The following is a 25,809-nucleotide window of genomic DNA, read 5'->3' as shown; positions in this document are numbered from 1 at the left end:
AGACTCAGGCAAAGCACTTAGAGTAGGGCAGAGGAAAATGCTTATATTTTCAATAAGATGATGCCAGTCAAACCCTTGATGAGACTGAAACATTTTCAGTTATGTATTTGTGGCAAAATATGGCCCTATTACATGAGTAATAGATATTTTCTACTATGTAGAGTAGGGGCATTGATTTTCCATATTTCTAATTGCCTAAGGCAGATTTGAGAATGTGACATTTAAGAAATATCTTTCTTCAGCAATCTCCCTGTCAAATAATGGACAATACAATTAGTGACAGCAGAATATTTGAGAAAACCTGCCTAAAGTGTCTGAAAAAAAGATATGATGTCATGCATATTTAATGCGTCCACTCAAGCCAAACAAAACACTGATTATTTCCATGTGATGGTCGCTGTGAATGTTAGGCTCTGTTAGACACAGCAGTGCTTTCAGTCCAGTGACTAATGAACAAATGAATGATTCTTATACAAATACCATTACCTGACATCTGTAGCTACAGAAGAAATCAACACGATTTTTAAATAGAGGGATGAGAAGAGTAAATTATTTAGGCACATCTGTATCAAAAGTGACTTCCTAGTAAATCCCAGCCTGTTTGTCATAGCCAGTTTCAAGCAGAGGATCCTGAGCAGGTCAAGACTGAACATGCAATTACACACAAAGGTCAAGACTGAACATGCAATTACACACAAAGTATGGTAAGAGACACTGTTCCTCCAGCACTGCGAAATGTCTGTCTGTGTGAGAACCAGGTTTTCAGGGCTGCCATTTAGGCACCTTTCACAATACTGAAAAGGCGAGACTTTAAAAACAATTAACAGAATAGCAATCATCCACTCACCATTGGGGATCTGAATGTGTTTTTCAGAGCTCCACTCACTCCATTCTCCAAGGTCCAACCTGCAACGCACCTGAACAACGTACTTCACCCCAGCTTGCAGTCCAATCAGTTTGTACTGCGTCTGCACTCCAACAGATATTGTCTGGAAAAGAAAATTGACTGGAAAAATAGTAAAGGATTGTGCCATTTTAACAAATAAACCATAAAGGATTAGGCTTGTGTCACTGACACCAAAAGGCAAGGGATTAAGTTATAAGATGTGAATTACAAAGAAGCAAAGGTAGTAACTTAACAGAAAAACTCACTTCAGTGACACTGAGATTCTGATACTCTAGAACGTATTTAATTGTAGACTTTCTGTAAATTAGTATTCCACCAGATCCACAATGCAAGGAACATTATAGGTAGTTCAATTCACAGATAAATCCTCTGTGTAACGTTTCTTAGTGACTAGTTTTAGTGCTTATTATTAAGTGCCTTCCTCAGGCCCTTTGAATCTCTCTTCAGAAGTCTTTCAAGATGCATTGATTTCTCCATTATTAAGGCATCAGCTGTTCAGGTGGCATTGAGGCCACCTGACTACAACCTCAAGAATGGTATTTTATCCTGTTATCTGTGGAAGTGCTGTGGCCCGCTCCTAGCAAAATGGCAACAGCTGGGAATGCTAATGGAAATGGGGTGTGGGTGTGTGTGTGTGAGAGTAGGACACCCCAGACTTTCTGAGAGGGGGGGTTGCCCTCAACTGGTGATGTTGAAGAGGATGATGACAACTCTTAACCCGATTAGATAGTAATTAGGGAATAAATGAGAGACTTCTGAAACAAAAAGGGTCAGCTTGAAAAGCAGTACCAAAGAAGCATGAAAATTTGTAATAGCTGGGGAAGACTGGAAAAATCAGCAGTAGCCAAAGTTTAGTCTGATGCTGTCAGAAACTTCTCTGGTAGCATCATGGCCTCTGCCTGAGCCAGACAGGGCAGCCTCCCTCTCTGATGCTATGAGAAGCTGCACACCAGACAGGGTGGGCTGAAGCAATCAGGAAACCACACCTGGGTGCATGCATGTGACAGTTTGGGTGCTTTCTCACTAATATGTCTTAGTAGACTGTAAGAAGGGAGGTGGATTCACATTAAGTTAAAGCATGTATGTCCGCTGCAGAAGTGGGTGTAAATAAAGGAGTTTGTACCCTCAGGAGGCTGGAGTGTGGCTGTAACCTACTTTTCCTGGGACAGGGGAATTTCTCTATATAGCTTATTTCTGAAATTAGTTATAGAAGTGTGTTTATAAATTTGTAGGTGCCTATTAACATTTTTAAGTGCCCAGTACTGTGATTTACCTGTTGTATTGCTGATACTGTCCTTGACTGCATCGTTAACTGATTGCTTGTTAATTACATCTTAATGAATCAATAAACTGCTTTCATCCTTGTATGGTTTAAACTGTATGAACTGAGCAGTTTCTTAGGACACTTGGGAACAGATGCATGGACAAAAATTCCAATTAAATATTGTATCAGTAGACTAAATAGGGTTTTTTTTAGTATATGACATTAGCACAATTGTACAAATACCTTCAATTTCACTGTCTCCAAAAATCATTACAATATTTTTCTTTCTTTAGTCAGACTTGGTTACATTAATTTTTCTACCCTTATGGAAACTAGAGTTTTTATAATACTAGTTAAATTCAGACAAGAACACTCACTGACAAGAGCATTTACACAATAAATATACTTTTCTATTACCTCCCACTCTTCCTTTTCCTCAGGTTTTAGTCGTAGCTCATAGTGATACACATGTGAATTAGAGCTGACATCAGACAATGGAGGTGGAGACCATTTTGCCCAAAGGTACTTCATGCTAGCAGATGTTTGTTTTTCTAGAGAGAAGTTCACAGGAGCATCTGGCTGAACTGTATAAATGAAAATTTTTCCATTAGTGATTTAATTTTACTCTCAAAAAGGCACCTCCTTTATGGTTTTGTATTTCATCACATTGGTTTCGGATCATACATGCACTTCTATAAGGGAACAGTACCATAGCCTTTTTTTTCCTTTCTCCCTAATAATGTTTAACTGGCTACCAATTTACCACAGTATCAGCAAATCTTAGACTTTACTATGAAATTGTCGGGCTAAGGAAATACAAATCATAATTTCATTAGGCCACTTCTTGCAAAATTAGAACATCAGATATTTCATAGCTAAAAAGACTAAGTATATATCATTACAATGTGTAGATTATGCACATGCAGAAAGCATGATGGAGTTAGGAATATGAAATGCTACAAAAAGCCCACAGAGTGCTTAGGCAGTTACTTTTACCCTCCCAAGACTGCAGTGCCAGCATCCAGAAAGATGTTTAAATGTTAAAAATTTAGGTAGCTTAACCTAATTTGAAAGTTTTATAATCTGTAGTGCTAGGAACCTACAAAACGGTCATTGAGTCTAATGGAAGTACTGGAGATAACTAGAAACTGGAGCCATTTTTTTTCAGATAAATAAATAGGTAGTTACTTAATTTATAAGTAAAATGCAGTTTTCACTTGAATTAAAGATGCATATTTTAGATCAACTGTAGACAAAAATTCCCCTATAGCAAGTCAAGTTTCACATAATGAGGAAAGAAATCTCTCACCACTGCTTGTTCTGGGATTAAAAACCACATACATCTCCAACTAGTTTGTTTTCAATTTCATTCTTCTCTTCTTACCTATGGAGGTTAGATCCACATACTGAGGATCTGAACGGTTACTTCCAATCTCATTCATTGCCATTACAGTGATATTATATGTTGTCCAGGGAGTTGTGTGGTTTTTATCAAAGTAGCAGGAATTGGGACCTGATGTTTGGTAGTCTGGACATTCATAGATGTCTTCTTCACTGAAATAAAATTATTTAAAAAGTTAAAAGTTTAGGAAATTAAGCAAATCAGATAATATTCTAGTAACGACCTAGATTCAGCAAAAGAATTTGAAACGTTTAACTTTAAACCTATGTGTAATCCCACCTCTGGGGAACATTTTGATGAGTATTAAATGCTATTATCGTAAGTGCTTCATTGCTATTCTTACTGCAGTTGTTCAGGGTGAGCACTTTTGTCCTTTTTTATACATAGTATGTTGACAAAAGAATGGAAAAAGAAAATTCCAGAGACAGCATAGAGCAATATTTAAAAATGTTCAAAAGCAAGTTAAAAGGCAAATTAAATATTCATTTTGACTAAAGAAGAAAAGTTGCTAAACATCTTCTTTACATATTTCCTGTGGAAAGTAACCTGATGGGACCTATGGCAGAGGAGTGTTTTATTGATTATTTTGTTTTCAGCAAGATGTTAATTTATCTGCTTTTTAACATGATCATCATCACAACTGTCTCAACAAAAATTGATTAATTTGTGATCTCTTACCTATTAACTTTATATGGGTCTTCAGCTTTTTTAGGAGAGGGGTTGTTTTTACTCAATTAAAACTGACCTGGGTGATGTACTCAAAGCCAATCCCAGGTGTGAAGAACTGCACAAACCCAAAGCACCAGCTGAGATGGTTCAAGGATGCACTTTAGTCCCACTGTTATGTTCTATGCATTGCTAATAACAAGGTCTTTTATTTTTTCCAGGCAGTTTTGTCCCAGATCACAAAGAAAAGATGCGAGTAAGGGGACTGTGCCTGGGAGACAATGAGCTAAGAAAGGCAACCTTGTCCCAGATCTGGAGTGCTTGTCAGTACCTGGTGTTCAGCAGATTTAATGAAGTGCTCCTATCCATTCCTAAGCAGGACTGTTCTGGGCTGTGATAAGTATGACTTAAAATGTTCATTAAAATTTCTGTTTTGATTAAGATTTAAGCATTTGGACTTCCATGAAATAAAAGCTCTTTGATCATTGCTGAGCACAGTAGCTTCATTAAAGGCCGCATCTTTCCTGACCAATTAAGAGCAAATGATTTGGAGTTTATTTAACTGATGCAGGGATGTCTGAGGCTTTACCTTATCCATTCTGAACATCACTGGATTTATTCAAATGAATTTAATCCCTGAGCCTCCCTGTTTACTTGGCCCTGTTCAGAGATGTCTTGTTTTCAGGGAGAAAGAGCAGTTATACAAAGAAGCACAGGTTAGGCGAAGTTGCTAAATATACACATATTTTATTCTTGAACAGGACAAGAGAGTCACAGACTTTACCCCAACAGTAACTTTTGAGATGCAATACACACATATGATTTTACGCCATTTTGGGAACCATGAGGCTGGCGACAAATCAAGAAGGGGAAGCCAAGCCTCTCTATGGGTTTTCTCCAGATGAGTGTTTGCAGTGCAATGTAAATGGACAAGCCTCTCAGCAGGGCCCTCAGGGCACCGCCTGCCCCCGCTGCCCCACCAGCCTCCCCATGCACTGCCTGTGTCCCAAGTCCCCATCTGAGCCCACCACAGCAAGGCTGGTCTTCAGCTCCCAACAGCCCTGCCCTTGCCAGCCATGCCCACCCCAAGCCAGCCCCAGTCTGTGGGCTGATGTCCTGTCCTAGCCTGGCATCAGCCCACCCCTGTCCCCCAGGAGGTGGCCGATGCCCCCGGCAGAGTTGCCCCTAGCCTGCCCTGCTCCCTGGCAGGGGTGGGATGGGCTCTGGATGGAGGCTTTGCCCTGCTGCCCCAGGGGAGACCCCGTGGTGCCTTGATGCTCCCCTCCGCCGAGAAACATGCCATTCAGCTAAAAGCTGTCTGCCTCCTGGTAAAAGGGACAATCTACACCTTTCCCAGCACATCTTTAGACCAGTGGGTTTTAGGTCAGATGAGTTTCAGTAGGGACAGGCTGAAGGTTTGGGACTGAGAGCGGTCATCCTTTCTTCCAGTAAGGGAAAGCCATTCATCTCATGTAGCCCTTGCTGGCTATCTGAGGTTTAGCGTGGATTCATAAAATTACCTTTATAAATTAATGTTCTCATTTCCTCATTCTGTCATAATCACCACTTAATCACTTACAGAATATGCTTGCACCAGTTGTTACCTGTCCTTGCTGTAGAACAGGGTGTAACTGGTAGGAAGTCCTCCATCTGAGCCAGGCTTCCACCAACAAGAAAAGGTTTCCTTTTCTAGAGAACGACACCTTATTATCTTAGGTTTTCCAGGGTGTGATTGACCTAGGGAAGTGCAGAAATCCAGCTAGTTATATTAGAGTTGGACAATATTTTTGGTTGTTACTGTTGAATGATAGATTCAGCAAGGAATGCATTTTTGAGGACAATAAAGTTACCTGAAACTACGGACTGAATTCGGCAAATAAATCTGCCTGGAAAAAAGATCAAAATTTTCAGAAAAGTAAATATATTTTACCTCAATTTACTTCTAAAATAGCTACTAAAATTATTTTACTTCCCTTTTTCAAATAAAAATTTCATTTTTACCTAGACTTAAAAAGTGTACATTTACCTCCAAATTAAATTAAGAAGCCTGGAAGTAAATGTATAACCTTTTGTTTGTTTCCTAAAATGTCCAAAATGTTTATCTTCAGGTCATCTTAAAATTAAATTTCAACTTTGCAACAGAACAAAAATTCCACTATTTGCACATATTTGGGGTAAATTATAGGTAAGAAAAGTAATGAAAAGAAGGAATCAATGGGCTGGATGGATGATTTTGTGTATTAGCAACCTGAATGTATTCATTAATTATTTTAATATTCCCTAATAATCCAAATACATTTAAGACTATTCCCTCTTAAGACTACTTGTCATTAGCTTCTATCAAGAACATAGACTATAAATTTGCATACATTTTAACCTGAGAAGCATGTGGCTTTTCAGCCTAAGCTTACCTTTATTTCATTACAGTTCCATACCATTATCTCTAATAGTGTTACTATTCATATGATCCTAATTCCCAAGAAAGTGACAAGCAAGGAGTGAGTGCAGGGATGGAGAGAGTGCAGGGATGGAGAGAGTGCAGGGATGGAGAGAGTGCCTTTCATCATCACCACCATATAATTGTTAAATCAATAATATAAAAAGAAAAAAGGATTCAAGCCATTTTCAAAATCTCCATACAAAACTTAAGAAGAAATTAATTTAAATATGTACAGGCTCCAGTGGTGATCAGGATAGATCAGGTAAAGCCTCAGACTTTTCTAAAGAAAGTGTTTTAAGGAAAAACAAGTGTTTCAGGAAGTGGTATACTTACCAGTCAGACCCACTGCAGCCACAGCGAGCAGCAAAGTAATTTGAACTGATAATGTCAATTTCTGCTTCATGATGTCTGCTTCTCCTCAGGAGGAAATATCAGATCAAGGGGTCACTGAAAAATATACCATCATGCAAAGTCAGTAACAATGCTTAACATATAATAAGCATCACTTTGCTTGATCAAAATCCTCTTTGAATTGCAGCTAACTGATTCTTGTTCTCTCTCAAAAAGGTGCAGAAACACGTACAGTTCCACTTCACAAACAGAAAACTTGAATCACAGAGTAGTTGGTAGGTCTTCCTGAAGGTCTTTGAATGGTTAGCAGTGCTAGGATTAACATTAAAAAATCCTGCGTATTTATTTGGCATCTTGGGATACTGGGTGCTTTTCTTAAAGCTCTAACTTTTAGACTCATTAATCTACCTGAGATATCAGGTTTTTAGTAACAGAAAATACATCTTCGCTGATACAAAGAGCTCAACATACTTGGACTCTGGAACTCCTGAAAAGAGACGGCAAGTAGAAAAAACCAAAAATTTCATTAGAAGTTTAAGATTGTTGTGCCAATGTCATGACCTCTAAATATTTGGGACTGGCAATATTGAATTCAGGATCACCTGAGCTGAAGAATGCTACTCTTTCTGTGCATTCAACTCGCTGTTTTTACTGCATTTGATTTTGCAATTAATTTATCAGGTGAAAATGTAAGATGGGATGCAATTATTCCTTTTTCTTCAACCTGTGAAGGCCAGAGGCAGTGTTGCAGAACTCAGCTGAAATACAAAGGTGCAAGCTGGAAGCCAGCCACCAGATGCGGACTCAGTCCCTGCAGTGGTCTTACACCACCAGATGTCCTCAGAATTCAGGTGTAGCTCAGGGTGATCGGGAGTCCCCGTTGCTGCTAAACCTGTTCGCTCAGTCTAAACACAGAATGATTTAAAGCAAACCTTTAAATTGCGAGCGGTGCAAGAGGACAGGGAAAGGGGCAGCGGTCGGTCCATCGCAGCTGTCCCCGCCGCTGCTGCCCCTCAGGGCCGGGGCTCCTCGCCCCCTGCCCGGCCCGGCCCGGCCGCCGCGGGGGCACCGGCCCTGCCCCAGCCCGGCCCGGCCCGGGCTCCTCTCCCCGCGGGGCCACGGGCCCTGCCCGGAGCTGCCCCGGCGCCGCTGCCCGCGGGTCACAGCCCCCTGCGGGCACCCCCTGCCCCGGGGGGGGCCCTGCCCGGGCTGCGGGGGGGGAGCTGCTCCCCCGGGGGCTCCGCGGGCTGGGGGCACGGCCCGCCCCGCCGGGGGCCGCCCCGCGGGCTGGGGGAGCCGCTGCTGCGGCGCCTGGAGCCCCCCGGCCTCCCCCTGCCCCGGCCCGGGGGCCGCGGGGCTGCTGGGCTCGCTCGCACGTAAATACACGATCTGAAATACACGGTCCCTGCGGCTGCCACCGGCACCGACGGGCTCGGCCTTGCCCAGCACCGGGCCCAGCTCGGAGCCGGCTGGCACGGGCTGCACCGGGCACGGGGGCAGCTTCTGGAAGCTTCTCACAGAGGCCGCCCCTGTGGCCCCCGCCACCAAAACCTTGCCCTGCAAACACACTACATGGTTGGATTTCTCCCTTTTAACACAGCTCTTACAAAGTATTCAATAGCTGCACACTGCACCCCAGAAAACAGTGTGCCTTGATGGAAACTGAAATGATTACTGGCCTTTTCGAATGCACAGAAGTGCTAGATACTCCTGTAAAATAACCCTACTCTGTAATTAATAACTTTATGAAATTGTAGGTTTGAAAACTGTGTTTACAGCAGGGGCCCTCAAACTACGGCCCGTGGGCCAGATAAGGGCCCCCCAGGGTCCTCAATCCTGCCCCCGGTATTTACAGACCCCCCTTGCCCTCCCCCCGCCCCCCCACTTCATCTGTGCACCGGCCCCCTGGTTAAACAGTTTGAGGACCCCTGGTTTACAGTGCTACTGGGTCAAGATGAAAGTTAAATACCAATATTGAAATCAGTTGCAGTGGAGCAGGGTTGAGGTAAAAATATCCTAACAGAGTTCTAGTTCTTAGATTATTTTCTCTGACTTTTTTTGCGCTATGCTGATGGATAAATTTCTTGAGATTGACAGTGAAGGCTACTCAGTTCTGCACAGATGGAAAAATTTCCTACCTGTAATGTTTTAAGGCTTGCAGGAATGGCAACAGCTGTATAGCACCCATGGGCAACTACATTATGTCCACCACAAGCTTTCCTTGTGCTAGAGAAATTTACCAGTCTGTACTGAACAAGATCCACGTTCCCACTAGTTATGACGATAAACAGTGTTTATCTCTCAGGCCTGGGAGAAGGCAGTTTAAGGAGTCTCAAAACACCACAGTTCATTAACATCTGAAAGGCTGAACTACAGCTGTATGAAACCAAGTACAAATAAAGAACTTGAGGCCGTCTCCTCTTGCCCTGTCACTTGTCACCTGGGAGAAGAGACCGACCCCCCTGCCTACACCCTCCTGTCAGGCAGCTGCAGGGAGCCACAAGGTGCCCCCGAGCCGCCTCCTCTCCAGGCTGACCCCCCCCAGTTCCCCCAGCCGCTCCCCACCAGCCTTGTGCCCCAGCCCCGGCACCAGCCCCCTGCCCGTCTCTGGACACGCTGCAGCCCCTCTGCGTCCCCCTGGCAGTGAGGGGCCCAACCTGAACACAGGAGTCGAGGGGCGGCCTCGCCAGTGCCCAGTGCAGGGGGACAGCACTGCCCTGGCCCTGCTGGCCACGCTGTTCCCGGCACCAGCCAGGGTGCTGCTGGCCTCCTTGGCCACCTGGGCACACGGGGGGCTCATGCCCAGCCGGCTGCCGACCAGCCCCCCCAGGCCCTTTCCCCCCAGGCAGTTCCCAGCCCCCTGCCCCCAGCCCGCAGCGCTGCGGGGGCTGGTGTGACCCACGGGCAGGGCCCGGCACTGAGCCTGGTTGACCCTCACACAACTGGCCTGGGCCCATCGCTCCAGCCTGCCCAGACCCCCCTGCAGAGCCTCCTGCCCTCCCGCAGATCAACGCTCCCCCCAGCTGGGGGTCACCTGTGAACTCACTGAGGGGGCACTCGGTCCCCTCACCCAGATCGTTGGTAAAGATATGAAACAGGACTGGCCCCCACACTGGGCCCTGGCCACCAGCTGGATGTAACTCCATTCCCCACCTCTCTCTGGACTCAGCCGGCTCTTAACCCAGCACAGAGCACACCCACCCAAGCCACGAGCAGCCCGTGTCTCCAGGAGAATGCTGTGGGAGATGGTGTCAAAGGCTTTACTAACATCCAGGTAGACAACATCCACAGCCTTTCCCTCATCCACTTGGTGGGTCATCGTCTTGTAGAAGGAGATCAGGTCCATCTGCCTTTCATAACCCCATGCTGGCTGGGCCTGATCCCCTGGTTGTCCTGCATGTGCCACGGGATGGCAGCCAGGATGATGTGCTCCATAACCTTCCCTGGCACCGAGGTCAGGCTGGCAGGCCTGTAGCTGCCTGGATCCTCCTTCCTGCCCTTCTTGTACCTACAAGACTGGTGTCACGTTGGCTGACCTCCAGTCTTCTGAGACCTCCTCACTTAGCCAGCACTGTTGATATATGATGGAGCGTGGCTTGGCCCCACCAGCTCCCTCAGTGCCCTCGGGTGGATCCCATCCAGCCCCACAGACTGGTGTGTCTCAGTGGAGCAGCAGGTCACTGACCGTTTCCTCCTGGACTGTGGGGACTCCATTCTGCTCCTCCTCACCCTGTCTTCCAGCTCAGGGGCTCAGTACCCAGAGGGAACCTGGGCTTGCTGTGAAAGACTGAGGCAAGAAAGCATTAAGCACCTCAGCCTTTTCCTCATCCTTTGTGGCAGCGTTCCCCCCCGCATCCAATGAAGGATGCAGATTATCCTTGGCCCTCCTTCTGTTTCTCATGTATTTGTAAAACATTTTTGTCATCTTTTACAGCAGTGGCCAGCCTGAGTTCTAGCTGGGCTTTCTCCTCTCCATCTTCCCCCTGCATAACCTCACGACACCGCTATAGCCCTCCAGGGTTGCCTGCCCCTTCTTCCAAAGGTGGAAAACTCTGCTTTTTCCCCCTGAGTTCCAGCCAAAGCTCTCTGCTCAGCCAGGCTGGTCTTTCCCCTGGTTTGTCTTTTGGCACATGGGGACAGGCTGCTCCTGAGCCTTTAGGACTTCCTTCTGGAAGACCGCCCAGCCCTCCTGGACCCCTTGGCCCTTCAGAACTGTCTCCCAAGGGGCTCTGTCAACCAGCCTCCTAACCAGGCCAAAGTCGGCCCTCCAAAGTCCAGCCTCTTCCTTGCTTCTCCGAGAATTAAAAACTCAATCATCTCATGATCGCTATGCCCAAGATGTCCTCCAGCCACCACTTCACCCACCAGTCCCTCCCTGCCTGTAACCAGCAGGCCCAGCAGGACATCTCCCCTGGCTGGCTCACTGACCAGCTGTGTCAGGAAGCTAGGGAGTTCAGACATGTCCTGATCTGAATTTCTTGTGACTGATTCCAGGTGGCTACTTTTAGCATGTAGGTTTTGTGGAGTGCTCTGTGAGGATGCTTAGTTACTGCTGTTGGCTGTGTAGGGGAAGCTAGACATCCAGTTAATTTCTTGGGACCAAGCACTTCACATTTCTGTGTTGCATAAATTGGAAGCACCTACAAGTTCTTTTAGATTTCATGAAAAGCCTGTATAAGCGTTTCTAATATATTTTCCCTAAATTTCTCTCTTAAACAAACCTCCAAATAACCCTTTGTAGTCCTTCCTTTGATTAGCAGTCAACACATGACAATGAATCGAACAACTTCTCTCACACATGGAGATGTGCTTCTCAGTATGAAAGACTTCAGTCATTTTTGAAAACAAAAAATAATGAAACTCCAGATTCTTCAAAGTAGACACTTATTTTTCCATCCAAGTGTTTATGTACTCAACTCATATTGATTTTACAGAAATGACCCTGCAACTTTTAAAACTCTCAACATCTAAACCGACAAGAAAAGCCAAGACAAGAAAGCATCATCATCCCTGCTTTACACATGGGGAACCAAGTCACAGAATGATCAAGTACTTTGCTCAGACTTACGCTAGAAATGTAACAAAAGCTAAAACCTGATCCTTTCATACTAGATTTTTTTCCTTTTTCTCTTCTGAGTGCCATCTCTACTGTTTTCCCAATAAAATATATTCTAGCTAATGATAGCAATCTTCTTCTATCGGTCTCATGGATCCTGAATTTTCTTCCCTGGTGATCTGTATGTTTAGCCATAATTTCAGGATTATTATTTTTATAGCAGTGTTTTACAGACAAGAAAAGCATAAGCTTTAAAGAGTAAAATTTTAGAGTTTGAAAGTTGGAATTCACATTAGAACTTGAAAATTGCTTTTGAAATATGATGGAAGTTAATTTCTACCAACTACCAAGCCCAACTCCACAATCCTTATCTTGCTATAATAATTTTAAGTAAGATTTATATATAGCATAGTCATGAAATATAAAGTCCAGTTTCCTACCGAAAGGATTCATGTGTGTGAGGAAGATTTTTGTTCCTCTTTCATGAATGTCAGATCACTTGATAATCTGCAAGAAAAAAATATTCCAGGGTTAGTATATCATTGCAAGTATCAGTAATTTATTCCTAAAACACAAAGAAAAAGAAATCACTCCTTATATTAACTGATTCAGATACTGACAGTCTAAGTCAGTTACATGTAAACACTGACAGCAATAATGACTATGGTAAAATAGTGTGTTACTGTACACTCTTTATCTATTTCAATAAAAGCATAACATTTTGTAGCAAGTTAGGATGCAGCTTAGACTTACCAGAAGACTGTGCTAGGCTATCTGATTAAAGGCTAATCACCATCTACAAAAAGGCCATGACAGGATCAGATAAAAACTGATGGCACTGGGGGAGGAACCTTAGCAGCATAATGGGGTGCAAGGAATCAGCTATGCCAGACTGCTAAAGCACAGTCAGACCACTGTCCCTTTGCGTCTTGTGTGAAACCTACCAGGAGGAGCCAACCTAACAAACCCCCTTCCCCATATCCCTCACAGAAAAAGCAGGTAGAGCAATCGTTAAGGGAGGAGTGTGGGGAGGAAAGGAAGGGATCAAAGTGGACTGGGGAGACACACGCATGGGAAAATAAGGTGAAAAGGAGAAGAAAGGGGTCAGTTAAGTGTAACTGGTGACTTGTCTGACCGAGGTATGTGCCTCATCACTGCAGCCTGCCCTATATTCTCATTAAGCCCTATTTCTAACTACCTTCTGTCTGGGTGTGCTCCGTTCTGAGTGGGTGCATTTGAATGCTAATGAACTTTCAGCTGGATTAACCACTGAGGAGTGGGACTGCAGGACTGCAAACCTCCAGGCTCCTATGCAGCTCTCCTACAACTGGGGAGACCCCAGATCAGGGGCCAGCTACCGGGTTGTCTGAGCATCTAACACCAGCTACTAGAGTGATCCGGTTTTGGTTTTTTTTTTGGTGTGCAAATACTCACATACGAATGTGTAAATGTCTACATTTTGTCTTTGTTGTGTCTGACCTCTGTGTGTGTTTCTTGTGTCTGTGTGCTTATCGTCAGCTTCACTACTGGCAGAACCTGAGGATATGGACATAGAGCAGCCTCACATACGTGGACTACCTGATTCAGCTCCCTCTAACAGACTGAAAGTAAATGTTTTACCAAAAAAAAGGCCACTACGTCTATGTCATAGTTAACCCCAGGCAGCAGCTAAGTACCATAGAGCCATCTGTTTACTCCTCCCCTCCGTGCCCACCCCCGACCCCCGCCCCTTCCTCCAGTGGGATGGGGAGGAGAATCAAAAAAAGTAAAACTTGTGGGTTAACAACTTAATAATTGAAACAAAGTAAAGTATAAATACAACAACAACAAAACCAACAAGAATTGTAATGAAAAGGGAGATAACAAGAGAGAAAGGAATAAAACCCAAGAAAAACCCAAGCAATGCGCGATGCAGTTGCTCACCACCCGCTGACTGATGCCCAGGCAGTCCCCAAGCAGCGATCGGCAGCTCCCAGCCAGCTCCCCCCCAGTTTATACACTGAGCATGATGTTCTGTGGTGTGGAATAGTTTGGGTCGGCTGTTCTGCTGTGCTCCCTCCCGGCTTCTTCCACACCTGCTCCCTGGCAGAGCATGGAAAACTGAAAAGTGCTTGATTTAGAGTAAGCGCTACTTAGCAACAACTGAAAACATCAGTGTGTGATCAATGTTATTCTCATACTAAACCCAAAGCACAGCACTGTACCAGCTACTAGGAAGAAAATTAACTCTATCCCAGCTGAAACCAGGACAGTTTAACTAGCTGTTCTTTATCATCCTATCTGAATACACTGCTGTGAAGAAATAATTTAGATGAGGTTCAATGGGCAACTTACCTGCCACAGCAAGAAAAACTACACATTAAATTACTAACTTTGAAGTTACTAACTTCATTTTACTATTTCTTACAAAATCTCTCTTTAAACAATTTGAAACAAAGTAGAATATTTTTACAACTAACGTTAAGAATGGTCTGTATTGCCTGGAGACCAGGTGGGAAGCTGTATTACTCAGTTACCAGGGTATTCTTTTGTTTGGCTCCATTTCAGTAAAGCTACTGAGAACAATAAAAATACCATGAAATTATTTGGCAGCTAGACATTATGCTGTTACAGAGGATCAGATTTAACTGAGGGTGATAAATGGTTTCTTTTTTATGTGCATATATAAAATGTCATAGAGAACATACAACTGAATATGGCAGAAAATGTTTGCAGTGAAGTTACTCAACTATGACATAAGGTGAAATGTATTTTAAACACGGAGCTCAATAAATGCTCCCTGTTTTAGAAAGGACAGAAATCTGGTTGTCAGTGTGCATGCTGGGAACAGTTTGTCTCAAGACTGGCTAAATGGAATTCTTCCAAAACACAAACTGCCTTGTAGATTTAGATCACTTCACAGAGACATTTTAAAATTATGCAATTGTTCCACGTTTAAAAGGAAGGGTAGTTCTAAAGAGAAAATGTATGGTTATGATCACTAGAGAAAAATAAACTTTCCCCTACTTCTGATTTCTATTACTTATTTCTACATCAAAACATACAGTTCTAGTCTACCAGCAAATTTTATTCTGCTTTCATGACTGCTTTCTTTGGGAAGTGACATCATGAACTGGTGACACATCTCTACATAATATGACTCACATAAATTGTGGTATTTACCAAAGCTGCAGTAGTGCCGTAAGCACTAGCTTGCTCCTATCGGTGATCAGAATGGATCATGGTAGAATTGACCTTACCTCCTGCATTAACCCAGGCAATCTCTCACCCAAGTATTTGATATGAAATAATCACTATTCAAATCATATTTATTATGACAGTCCCGAGAACAAAGATAGAATACCACTGCTTTAGCTACTATCCAAAGAAGAGCTTCTGCTCTTAAGAACTGAAAAATGTAAACAACCAATTAATAATACAGAGTGGAAGAAAGGGATATAACAAGCAGGTCAGAACTTGAATAGTTTTTGATTGAAACTAAAGATTATGTTCATCACAAAAGATTTTCATAAAATCACACAAACTGGAAGCTGACTATGAAGAATCAGTTTTAGAAAATTCAGTTCATAATGAAACTTTACTGTCACAAATTCTTTTTCAACTGATGCCAATGCATGCAAATTTTCAAAATTCCAAAATGAAGAAATAACACCAAATATCAACATGAAGCATTTTGTTTTGAATTTTCCCAGTAGAAAATCCTCGGAAATTTAAGCCAATAATTGCAGTTTTATTATAATTTTTTTCTAATGAAAACATGTTGCAATGAAAAATTTCCCATAATCTTTAGCTATACACAGAATTTCAATGAGCAACACAATGGCACAAAACGTCTTGCTATTATGACATTTCTGGTGGAAGATGTTGGTGTAGAGGTGAGGAAGTTTATTGTGGAGAGATTAAAACAGACTTTGAAAGTAGTACAGGGAACACAGTAACAGAGAAGTGTGAAAGGCTTATGGAGTCAAACTGAGGAAAAACAATTAGGAAGGACACAAAAGGGAAAAAGAACAAATAATCTGTGGTACTGGGCAGTAAAGAGTCAGATAAAGTTGTGATTTTGAAGGTATTCCAGTACCCCTTTTGAATTTCAAAGCTCTATTCACTGGATGCCATCCCCAAATAACCTTTTCTTGGTGAACACAGGGGATGAGGTTGGGTGGAGGGGAAGCATCTTCCGCATCCTAGTGCCTGCCAGCATCAATCGGGTAATGAAGAAAACTGTGACCTTAGCTTCAGCACAGTTTCCTTATTCCCTCCCACTGAGACAGTCGGTTTTGGCTAAGTCTGTGTCTGGAGGCTCTCTTCAAAGCTTTAGGACTGTGGTAAGACTGTAACAGAAAGAACCTGGCTGCAGTGGAATAAATGTTCTTGTTCAATCACAAGTATGCTCAGCAATTAACAGTATCAGTGGGAGCTGAGAAAATTATTGGACAAATAATTGTTTTCTGTCTCAGTGTTCCCTTTTTCAGGAGGTCCTCACTATGAGGTCATAGAAGTAGCTGTTTCTTTGTCTTTTTCCAAGTACATGTTGTACATTTAGACTTGAATTGCCTAAGTGACTGTAGAATTACTCCATAAAAGAACAATTACAAAAAATTACTTCTCCAATCAAGCTGATATAGACACTCAATTCCTATTATTTGTGAACATGAACATTTCTCAAACATAATCCCGAGCTTCAACCTTGTTGATCGAAGAACTTTGTGGTTGCAGGCTAAAGGCTACCACTAATGCCATACACAGGTCAAGCAGCACACTGGTTAGCTAAGGGAATGAAACAAAGTTATCCAGGTAATCCAAAACAGAGCGAAAAATCTTGTGTCACAATTACTTGAGAGAAATTGCTGACGATAATGGGAATAAAACAATATTTAACCTTCAACCTTCACTTTCCTGAGCTTAAAATGATTGATCTTTTTGGCACTTCTAACCTAGGGCATGATCCTCCCTTTAATATAGAAATATGTGGATATGCAGAGAAGTATCTTTACCATGCCTAGCTCTAATCTTGGTGGCATTTTGTAGAACTCCTCTGGTACCTAATTCCTGAGTAGACTACTGCTATAATAGATTTTATGAACAGATTATTTTCTACAGGTTTTTACCTAGGTGGCATTAATGTCTAATGTCAGTAAAAAACCACACAGCTTCCTTATGAGGAGTGCCTCATTACAGAAAGTCAAATGTTCAAACTACTCTGAACTCTCTACATGCCAAACCAGTAACATTACCAATACTGCTGTATCACAACCCTGGTAAGTTCCACACAGATGCTCATCTCCCAGAAAAAAAAAAATCTTTATTTAATTACAGTTTTGCAGTGGAAGAATACTGAAGCCCCCAAGAGCTGCAACATGCATTCTGAAGGAACTGAATTCACCCTTTGATCAGGAGTACGACTTTCCCTTCTAATTTCTTCACAATGAATATATAAATTGAATGAAGTGTAGCACTGATCTGATCTACCCCCCATCTTCATCCCAGGCTGCTGTTCCTTGGACATTCTCAGTCATGGTGAACTGTGCTTTAGATTTTTTGTGTTTTGCAGTATAAGGAAATGACCCTGAGGTTGCAGACCATAGTCTGTTATGTACTTGTTTACAGCATAAGGACTTACACTGTGATCTCTGGAGGTTAAAGGTAAATTTATTAATGTATTCATTCATTAACCCACTCATTCATTAACTCACTCACTCTGTTCCTTAGAAACTTCAAGGACAGTATTGTGTCTCCTACTGATGAATCCACTTCTAACAGGTAATATCTGCATCTCTGACAGAATAAATAAAATGTGTCAAGAAACAACTTGAAGAAATTAATTTTGCAGAGAGAAATCTTCATTGTGCAGCAAAGGCAAACACATGGCTTAACGAATAAAGATTAACTTAATATGGGATATTAGGTTTCAGGCTATGGATGTTGTTCCATTTTAACAAACTAAGGACATAAGGATGCCTCTCCCTTACCTCTGCTGTAACACCAAACATGTCCAATCAGTTTTAACATGAGTATTTCAGTTCACCCTACTCCTCTGTGGAGTTTGCATACTTCTTGGTTAAATAATGAAGAAATAGGTACTCAACAGAATTTGGGGAAGAAAAGATTTCAAGGAATAAAAAAATATATTCTGTACTAGGGCAAGATCTATTTTAACACTGTTCTTCAATATGTTCCTGGTATTTGGTGGAAAGACTCAGAATGAAAGGAAGAACTTTGGTTATAACATGTAGCAGTGCATCTGACTACATCTGTTTTTTCAGTAAATGTTCTTGGTTCACTTTTTATTATATAGCCTCAGTGGCTTTGAAATTTTTCTTTCTTTGCACTGAGTCTCAGATTCGATCTACGATGCTTAGTAGCCTTAATATACTGTGTAATGACATCACCTTGGAACACTGGAGTCAACACTGGAGTCCTCTGCCTTTGAAATGGCATACTTCTTCCAGATTATAAAACCACTATCCAATTAAGGGCCAAAGGGGAAGGTATGAAGATGGGGTGTTGGAGTGGTCAATTCAGAACTGCTTGCAATCAAAATCATCTGATTTTCACCTTAAAGAAAACTCTGACCAAAATTCAAAAGTTTCAATAACTGCAGGCAGATAAAGATGACTTTTTATGACCAAGTACCTGAAATGTCAGGTCTGCACATATTTTAATCAGACAAAGGCTATCTAACAAAAATGTCAAAAAAAGAAAATTTGAAGGTAATAAATCTGAAACGTCAATGGGATTTATTTTAGAAGTATTTGATATTTACAAGGAATCAAAGAAAAGGCCTAAGTGTCAGGAACCTTCATGCTTGCCCTCTGTGTGGTGGACTTCAGGGTAAATTGCAGCAAACTAGCAGATCTTACTAACAGTTGAAATAATTTTAAGCATGGTAATTTAAATAATTAGAAAACAATGATCGGCCTCTATAATTAACATCAACCAATTTGATTCTATATCCCATTACAATCTACCTTACTTAGTAATATTTTGTAGGCAACCAGTTACACAATCATAACTCATATAGTAAAAACATGGATTTTCTGTCTAATCCACAATATTTCTTCCACAATCCCTGAAATAAAAACCTTATGCTGACATTTATTAAATGGCAGGAGGAAAAAATGCCATCACTGTAGGAATTACTTTAGGTAATAGCAACACAAGCTTTTAAATCCTTACTTACATAAAGCCTGACCTTTTCACTTGATATAAAAGTCATTTTTATTGAAACTTGGATCCACACTTCAGTTATTAATGTTACCTGTATCTTTTCAAGTTGCCTTTTCAGTGATGCCTTTCACAGTCATATGCCTACACCTTCTTGGCTGTATGCCCTAGGTAGCAGGATATTTTATATAATTTAAATGGAAAAATCATTAAAGAATAATATAGTCATGTTTTTAATTACTCTTTTATTTTAAATCTTGAGTTGCTTCCCTGACAGCATGTTGAATATATGATCTGATGCTGCTTAATAGATACTGGTAACAGCCTTTCAAATCCAATCCAGGTCGATTAACTGGGCATGGTAAGAACTTTGAGCCAGAACAGTCAGATCTCTGCCTCCCTTAAGCTCTTCTTCCACCTGAAATTTGTGCATCCTTCAGAGTGCATGAGAAGAAGATGCTTACATCTCTAACAAGGCCACCAATGTAGCAGTCTTGGGGTGGCTGTCATCAGCATGCAGAACAAAGCATCTGTGAAGCAGCCTAAGCACACAGAAACTACTAGGCAACTAAGAACCAGCCACAAATTGGGTAGGAGAGGCACCTTTCCTTCCTCCTCCCTGGAGTTTTGTCCCAGGTGCAGGTCAGAGAGTGCAGGATGAAGAACTCACTAGCTGGATGAAGAACAGGTTTTGAGGGCTGCCTTGAGATGGTCTTTCAAGACAGCTCAAATAGCAATAGGACCTTAAGAGGGCACGTTAGTTGCAGGCAATATGGATGGGTAACTGGGGCATTTTGAAATCTTTAGATGTAAACATGCATTTTAGAAATAAGTAGACCAACTGAATCATAGAAGTCCACTGGGTTATAAATACTGTTTTTCTGCTTTTTTTGCTCATATGTCTTCAAACTGATTTCTACCTCAGTTTCAGAGCACTAGCTAACTTTAAACATTTGCTGTCTTACTTTTCATTTACATAGCTATCTTTTATGTAGTATGCTGACTGGTATAAAAATTATTAGCTGTTCAATAATACAGATCAATTCTTCCTCATGGTAAAATGCTGCTGAATAACATACACTAATTACACACTCAGTTCAACAGCCACCTCTGACATGTTCCTAAACTGCTTCAGATATCTATAGACAACGAAGCAGCATGCCGAAGCAAACCTCGTTTCTCCAACCCGGACTATAGTGTGAGCTACTCAGGACAGGCATCCAGCATCACAGACTGGGAGTCCAAGTAGTACAGATCTGAACACACAGCTGCTAACCTGACATATGGATACGTTACTGCCCTTTGACAGAAGCTGAAAGTGCAGTCAGAGTGCTGTGCTATCCTATACAGACAGGAGACAGGTAATGCTCCAGTTGTGGGAAGGTTAAATAAACACAGTAACATTTAGCTGCTTGTCACAGCCCATTCTGATGTGAAAACCAGATCAAGAAGACAGGCTTTTTAATAGAGATTCCTCGTACATCCCTCCTCCAGTGGTGCAGAAGAACACTAGATCTCTGAGTTGTTGCTGTTCATTGCATTTCAAAATCTACTCCACTATTTCAGTTTCCAATCCTAATTTCATTGTTCAACTCTTTAACTGCTTAAACAAAATTAATTCTTTGGAAGGTGAAACTGGTACCTGAAAATACTGATGTATACTTAGAAGCACAGGAAAGGAAAAGCTCACAAGCTCTTTTTTACACCTCAAGAGCTCTGATTTGAGCAGAACTGCTTACTTTTTATACCTGCATATGCCCGGAATAGTTTCAAAATTATTGGTATGCAACAGTATAAACAAACAGAAAATCTCCAAATCAAGGAGTGCACGATAACAACCACATTGCTATCCAGAGTATGACCATTTGTTCTCTTTATCTATTTATTAGCTTAAGCTTACTCCTTTTCATTTTAATTCTCAATATTGAATCACCTTGTCCTTCAAGTGTATTCATTCAAATTCACAACATTCAAAACATTCGAAACACAACATTCAAAAACGTAAACAAATGTTGTGGTTCCTTTTACAGGATCACATTCTGAGCAGACACATCTGTGAGACTAGATATACGTGAATATTTTCTTTGAGCATAGTATTAAAGCTCTATTACATGTCAATGATGTATTCATGGGACAACTGCAAATAGCAGATGCAAGAAGGAAGCAGTCTTAAGACCGTTTATGTGGCAAAAGCAGGACTCTTCTACTGAGGAAAAGGCTAAGACTACTGGTGATTCAGGAATCATTCATTATCCTATTTTTCCATGTGATGGCTTTTTGTGTCATTAATACTACATTTTCTTCACATGCTCCATATCTGATAATTTCATCTGTTAAAACTCACTTACTTTCATGAGAATTTCACAGGCCAGCAGATCTATTTTTTTGGTGTTATTACCAAGCATTATTTCTAGGCATGAAATGTTTGCACTTCACAACACTCAGCAATCAAGGATATGGCCTTAGTCCTTTACTATGCTGTCTGTATGAACCTCTTTACTCCTTTGAGAGTCCTATATATATCTAAAATTTTTGAGATTTCTTAGTCTTCTCTGTGATGAAGGTAATGGGAGTCACCCACTGCTTTATTCAAAGTTTTCTTCAACCCTAGGTATTGTAGCATCTGAGGATTTTTTTATAGTATATTTTATATAGTATATGAATTGCTAAATGTAAAATATAAAATATTAAGCGCAGTCTTAAAACAATAGCACACTAAATGGATCTAAACTGAAAAATTATATGGAGTGATTCCTGACTTAACGCAATTTTTTCTGAAATTCTTCGGGAAGCAAGTATTTTCCTGCAGGAATCTGAAGGCTTCGTAGCAGCTTCTCAAGGTCAGTTTTGTTAATGGACTTAAATTCACTAGTATACACTCTAATATGAAAACAATTTTATTTCACTGAGTTCATGCATTTTTGCATTCAGTGAATTAAATACTCAAACTAATCCATTACTAGAAACTACAAACGACAGGAAACACTTCATGCTTTTGGCACCATGACACGGAAAATACTCCAGGTTATGGGATAAATGCATTGATTATATATGTAAACAATCAGCAGGAAGCACTGCTAGCACCAGTAATATCATTATTATAAAAAACTGCAGAAATACAGTGGGCAGCTGTTAAAATCAGAGGCATTTCAGCAGGCTGTTTGCAAGTGAAATTGGTAGGAATGTCCTCTCCATTGGTTCAAGAGCTTTAAAAGTAGGCACTCTGCTGCTACTGTGTAAGACCTGATACTGTTTTTACTTTCCTCAGTGAAAGCACAGGTTCTGGAGCCCAAATCTGTGGATAAGAGGAGGAAAAAAATTACCAAGGGCAGAGAATCACGGAGGATACAAAGCCTTCCAGGTACCATCCAAGAAGTGGGGAACACAGAAATAAGTGTCAGAAAGCAGGTGTATGTTCTGCTGACAAACAGGAAGAATTAGAACTCAGCTCCAGAGTTCTGGTCCCATCCCTACAAATAGGTCAGTCTCTGACATCTTGGACATCTCTTGCCAACCTGCAAAATGGGCAGACACTAAATCTCACCAAGAGGTGTATCATTTTAACTACACTTATACTTATCATGTTAATTGAAATTAATGTTTCCAAGATGCTTTGAGGACTTTCAATTGAAGGGATTATCCATACGCAGAATTGCTAGTAGCAATTTCATTATAAATAATTTAAACAAAAAATATCCAAGTGGCAGGAATTTTAGTAAACATTTAAAACGGTCAAAGAATGGATGAGGTTGGAAGACCTTTGGAGATGCTCTAGTTCCACCTTACTGCTCAAAGCAGGGTCAACTAGAGCAGGCTATCCAGGGTCATGTCCAGCTGGGTTTTAAATACCTACCAGGACAGCAATTCCACCACCTCTCTGAGCAACGCTTTCCACTGGTTGACTGCTCTCACAGTAAATAAGTTTTCTCTTATGTTTAAGTGGATTTTCCTATACCTCAGTTCGTGCTCGTTTCTTCTTGTCCCTTCCCTGGACGCCACTGAGAAAAGCCTGGCTCCATCTTCTTTACCCCTGTCAGGTATTTAACCCCATTGACGAGACTCCCCAAGCCTTCTTGTCTCCTGGTTGAATAGTTCCAGCTCTCTCAGCCTCTCCCCCTGGGAAAGATGCTCCAGTCCCTTAATTACCTTAGTGGACCTTTGCTGGACTCACTCCAGTATGTCCATGTCTTTTTTCTACTAGGGAGCCCCAGACTGGACACAGCACTCCAGGTGCTTTAAACTTAAGACTGTCTTAACCCTCCAAGACAACACTTGAAAACCAAAGTTAAAATACATAACTAATTCCATTCATTGAGAAAGGGAGACATTATGAGGCCCGTTCTGAGAAGAACTTTGCGTTCTCTATGCTTATTTTCCACTGGTGAGTATGTATAAGAACTGGCACTGGCGTTCAGGAAATTCTGGTTCTAATCCTGAATCTCTTTTTGTTTTCTTTTATATGATATTTTTCCATTAGTCAAAATCTGATTCCTTTTTTAGAGGAACTGTGTTCATAACAAAACCAGCAGCCAATGACCAAATTCCTTTACAAACCACTTTATTTTTTACTTTACAGCCAAACCATTAAATAAGTCACATAAATTCTCAACCTGGGAACAAACTGTCATTCTTCAGAAAGTTCATCTATTTGTGTTTGGCTAAGTGCATGGAAAATAAAAGCTTTGTCATGTCTTGGGTTGTTGGTTTTTTTTTTTTATTCCCTCCATTAGCATGCAGGTTGGTAACCCGTAACAAGAATTACATGCCTGGTGTTTCTATGAGTGACATTTTCAGTTACTGCACTGAAATTACATCCCAGAGCATTTTAATGATTATCACTTTATAAAAAGCTCAGAGTGACAGCATATTTCTCATTACTGAGGAACACGAGGTTTTGTTCTTTTTAGCATCTACAAAATGTGCAGGTCTGTGTTTTTCCTGCAGCTGTACTCAAAGAACCATGTTTGACATTAAAACCCAGCAAAGCCTCCTACTTACATGATGGAAAGTAGCACTAGGTTATGAGGTCCGGGTGCAGTGCCTGACCGTGGTGGGCTGGCTGGGGCCGGCTGCCAGGAGCCCACCCAAGCGGCTCCATCCCTCCCCTCCTCAGCTGGGCAGGGACAGAAAATCCACGGAAAGGGTCTGGGCGGAGGTGAGGGCAGGGACAGGGGCAGGGGCAGGGCGCTCGCCCGGGCAAAACAGGCTCGAGTCGGGGAAAATGAATTTATCACCAATCAGAGCAGAGCAGGATCATAAGAAATGAAAACTGAGCCTTGACACACCTTCCCGCCACCCTGCCTTCTTCCCAGGCTCAGCTTCACTCCTGACTTCTCTCCCTCCTCACCCCTCGTGGTGCCGGGGGATGGGGAGTGGGGGCTGCGGTCAGTTCACACCTCGTGTCCGCCGCTCCTGCCCCCTCGCCCCCTGCCCGGCCCGGCCCGGCCGCCGCGGGGGCACCGGCCCTGCCCCAGCCCGGCCCGGCCCGGGCTCCTCTCCCCGCGGGGCCACGGGCCCTGCCCGGAGCTGCCCCAGCGCCGCTGCCCGCGGGTCACAGCCCCCTGCGGGCACCCCCTGCCCCGGGGGGGGGCCCTGCCCGGGCTGCGGGGGGGGAGCTGCTCCCCCGGGGGCTCCGCGGGCTGGGGGCACGGCCCGCCCCGCCGGGGGCCGCCCCGCGGGCTGGGGGAGCCGCTGCTGCGGCGCCTGGAGCCCCCCGGCCTCCCCCTGCCCCGGCCCGGGGGCCGCGGGGCTGCTGGGCTCGCTCGCACGTAAATACACGATCTGAAATACACGGTCCCTGCGGCTGCCACCGGCACCGACGGGCTCGGCCTTGCCCAGCACCGGGCCCAGCTCGGAGCCGGCTGGCACGGGCTGCACCGGGCACGGGGGCAGCTTCTGGAAGCTTCTCACAGAGGCCGCCCCTGTGCCCCCCGCCACCAAAACCTTGCCCTGCAAACACACTGCACTAAGACACTGAATTGAGGTGATGGTCTCTGTGCCAGCTATGAATATGGCAGCACAGAGGAAGAGAATACACATTCCTGTTCTTGTAATGATTTATGTACCATCCTTCTCAGGCCAGGAGATGAGGTTTGAATTACAGACAGCTAGTATGAAACAAAATTATCTTCAAATAATTTCATTCCACACAGTGGTATTGACCTACGTTTAACAGTGCCAGGGCGCGATGAGCGGCTTAAAGACATTGCTTATCCCTTACACCCTCAGTTGCATTAAACGTTGGGCACTGCTAACAGTTTGTGCACTTGAATATAAGTCTGTAATTTTGTGAGAACAAAAGCTCTTTCAGGGACAGTTTTGCAATACTGAGTCAACAGGAATGAAGTTCTAAACAGTGGCAATAGCACATGATTAAAGCTGAGACCAGCCTGGAAAAAAACCCATGTTCTCCTGTGAGCAGTGGAACTAATGAAGGCTGATTTTCTAAGAATTTGTTTCACCCTGCCACTGTAGTGCCAGCTTCCCACTTCCTGACATCCTCTATGATGCTCCCTTGACAGAGAGACTGAAAGCCTGTGGTTGGACTGGAGATAAGCTT

The 25,809-nt window shown here is 42.7% G+C and overlaps 1 protein-coding gene across 8 annotated transcripts in view; it reads right to left on the bottom strand.

Annotated features, from left to right (window-relative positions):
• Window positions 1-25,809, bottom strand: part of PRLR (prolactin receptor) — a 122,851-nt gene that overhangs the window by 15,636 nt on the left and 81,406 nt on the right. For 4 of the 8 annotated variants that reach the window (XM_037373098.1, XM_037373095.1, XM_037373096.1 and 1 more), the window contains 6 exons: window positions 12,527-12,593; window positions 7,013-7,126; window positions 5,844-5,976; window positions 3,556-3,725; window positions 2,589-2,755; window positions 848-989 (listed from right to left, as the gene is read on the bottom strand). In XM_037373098.1, the coding sequence (XP_037228995.1) occupies window positions 848-989; window positions 2,589-2,755; window positions 3,556-3,725; window positions 5,844-5,976; window positions 7,013-7,082 (682 nt within the window). In that variant the 5' untranslated portion in view covers window positions 7,083-7,126; window positions 12,527-12,593. Of the gene's footprint in view, window positions 1-847; window positions 990-2,588; window positions 2,756-3,555; window positions 3,726-5,818; window positions 5,977-7,012; window positions 7,127-7,962; window positions 8,048-9,168; window positions 9,393-12,526; window positions 12,594-25,809 lie in introns of those variants that run through there. The other 4 variants (XM_037373101.1, XM_037373100.1, XM_037373099.1 and 1 more) reach the window with 4 other exon arrangements.

Source organism: Falco rusticolus, chromosome Z (assembly GCF_015220075.1).
Source record: "Falco rusticolus isolate bFalRus1 chromosome Z, bFalRus1.pri, whole genome shotgun sequence".
NCBI lineage: Eukaryota > Metazoa > Chordata > Aves > Falconiformes > Falconidae > Falco > Falco rusticolus.
The sequence above is the reverse complement of the archived record's forward strand: the minus strand, read 5'-3'. Positions and strand labels throughout refer to the sequence as shown.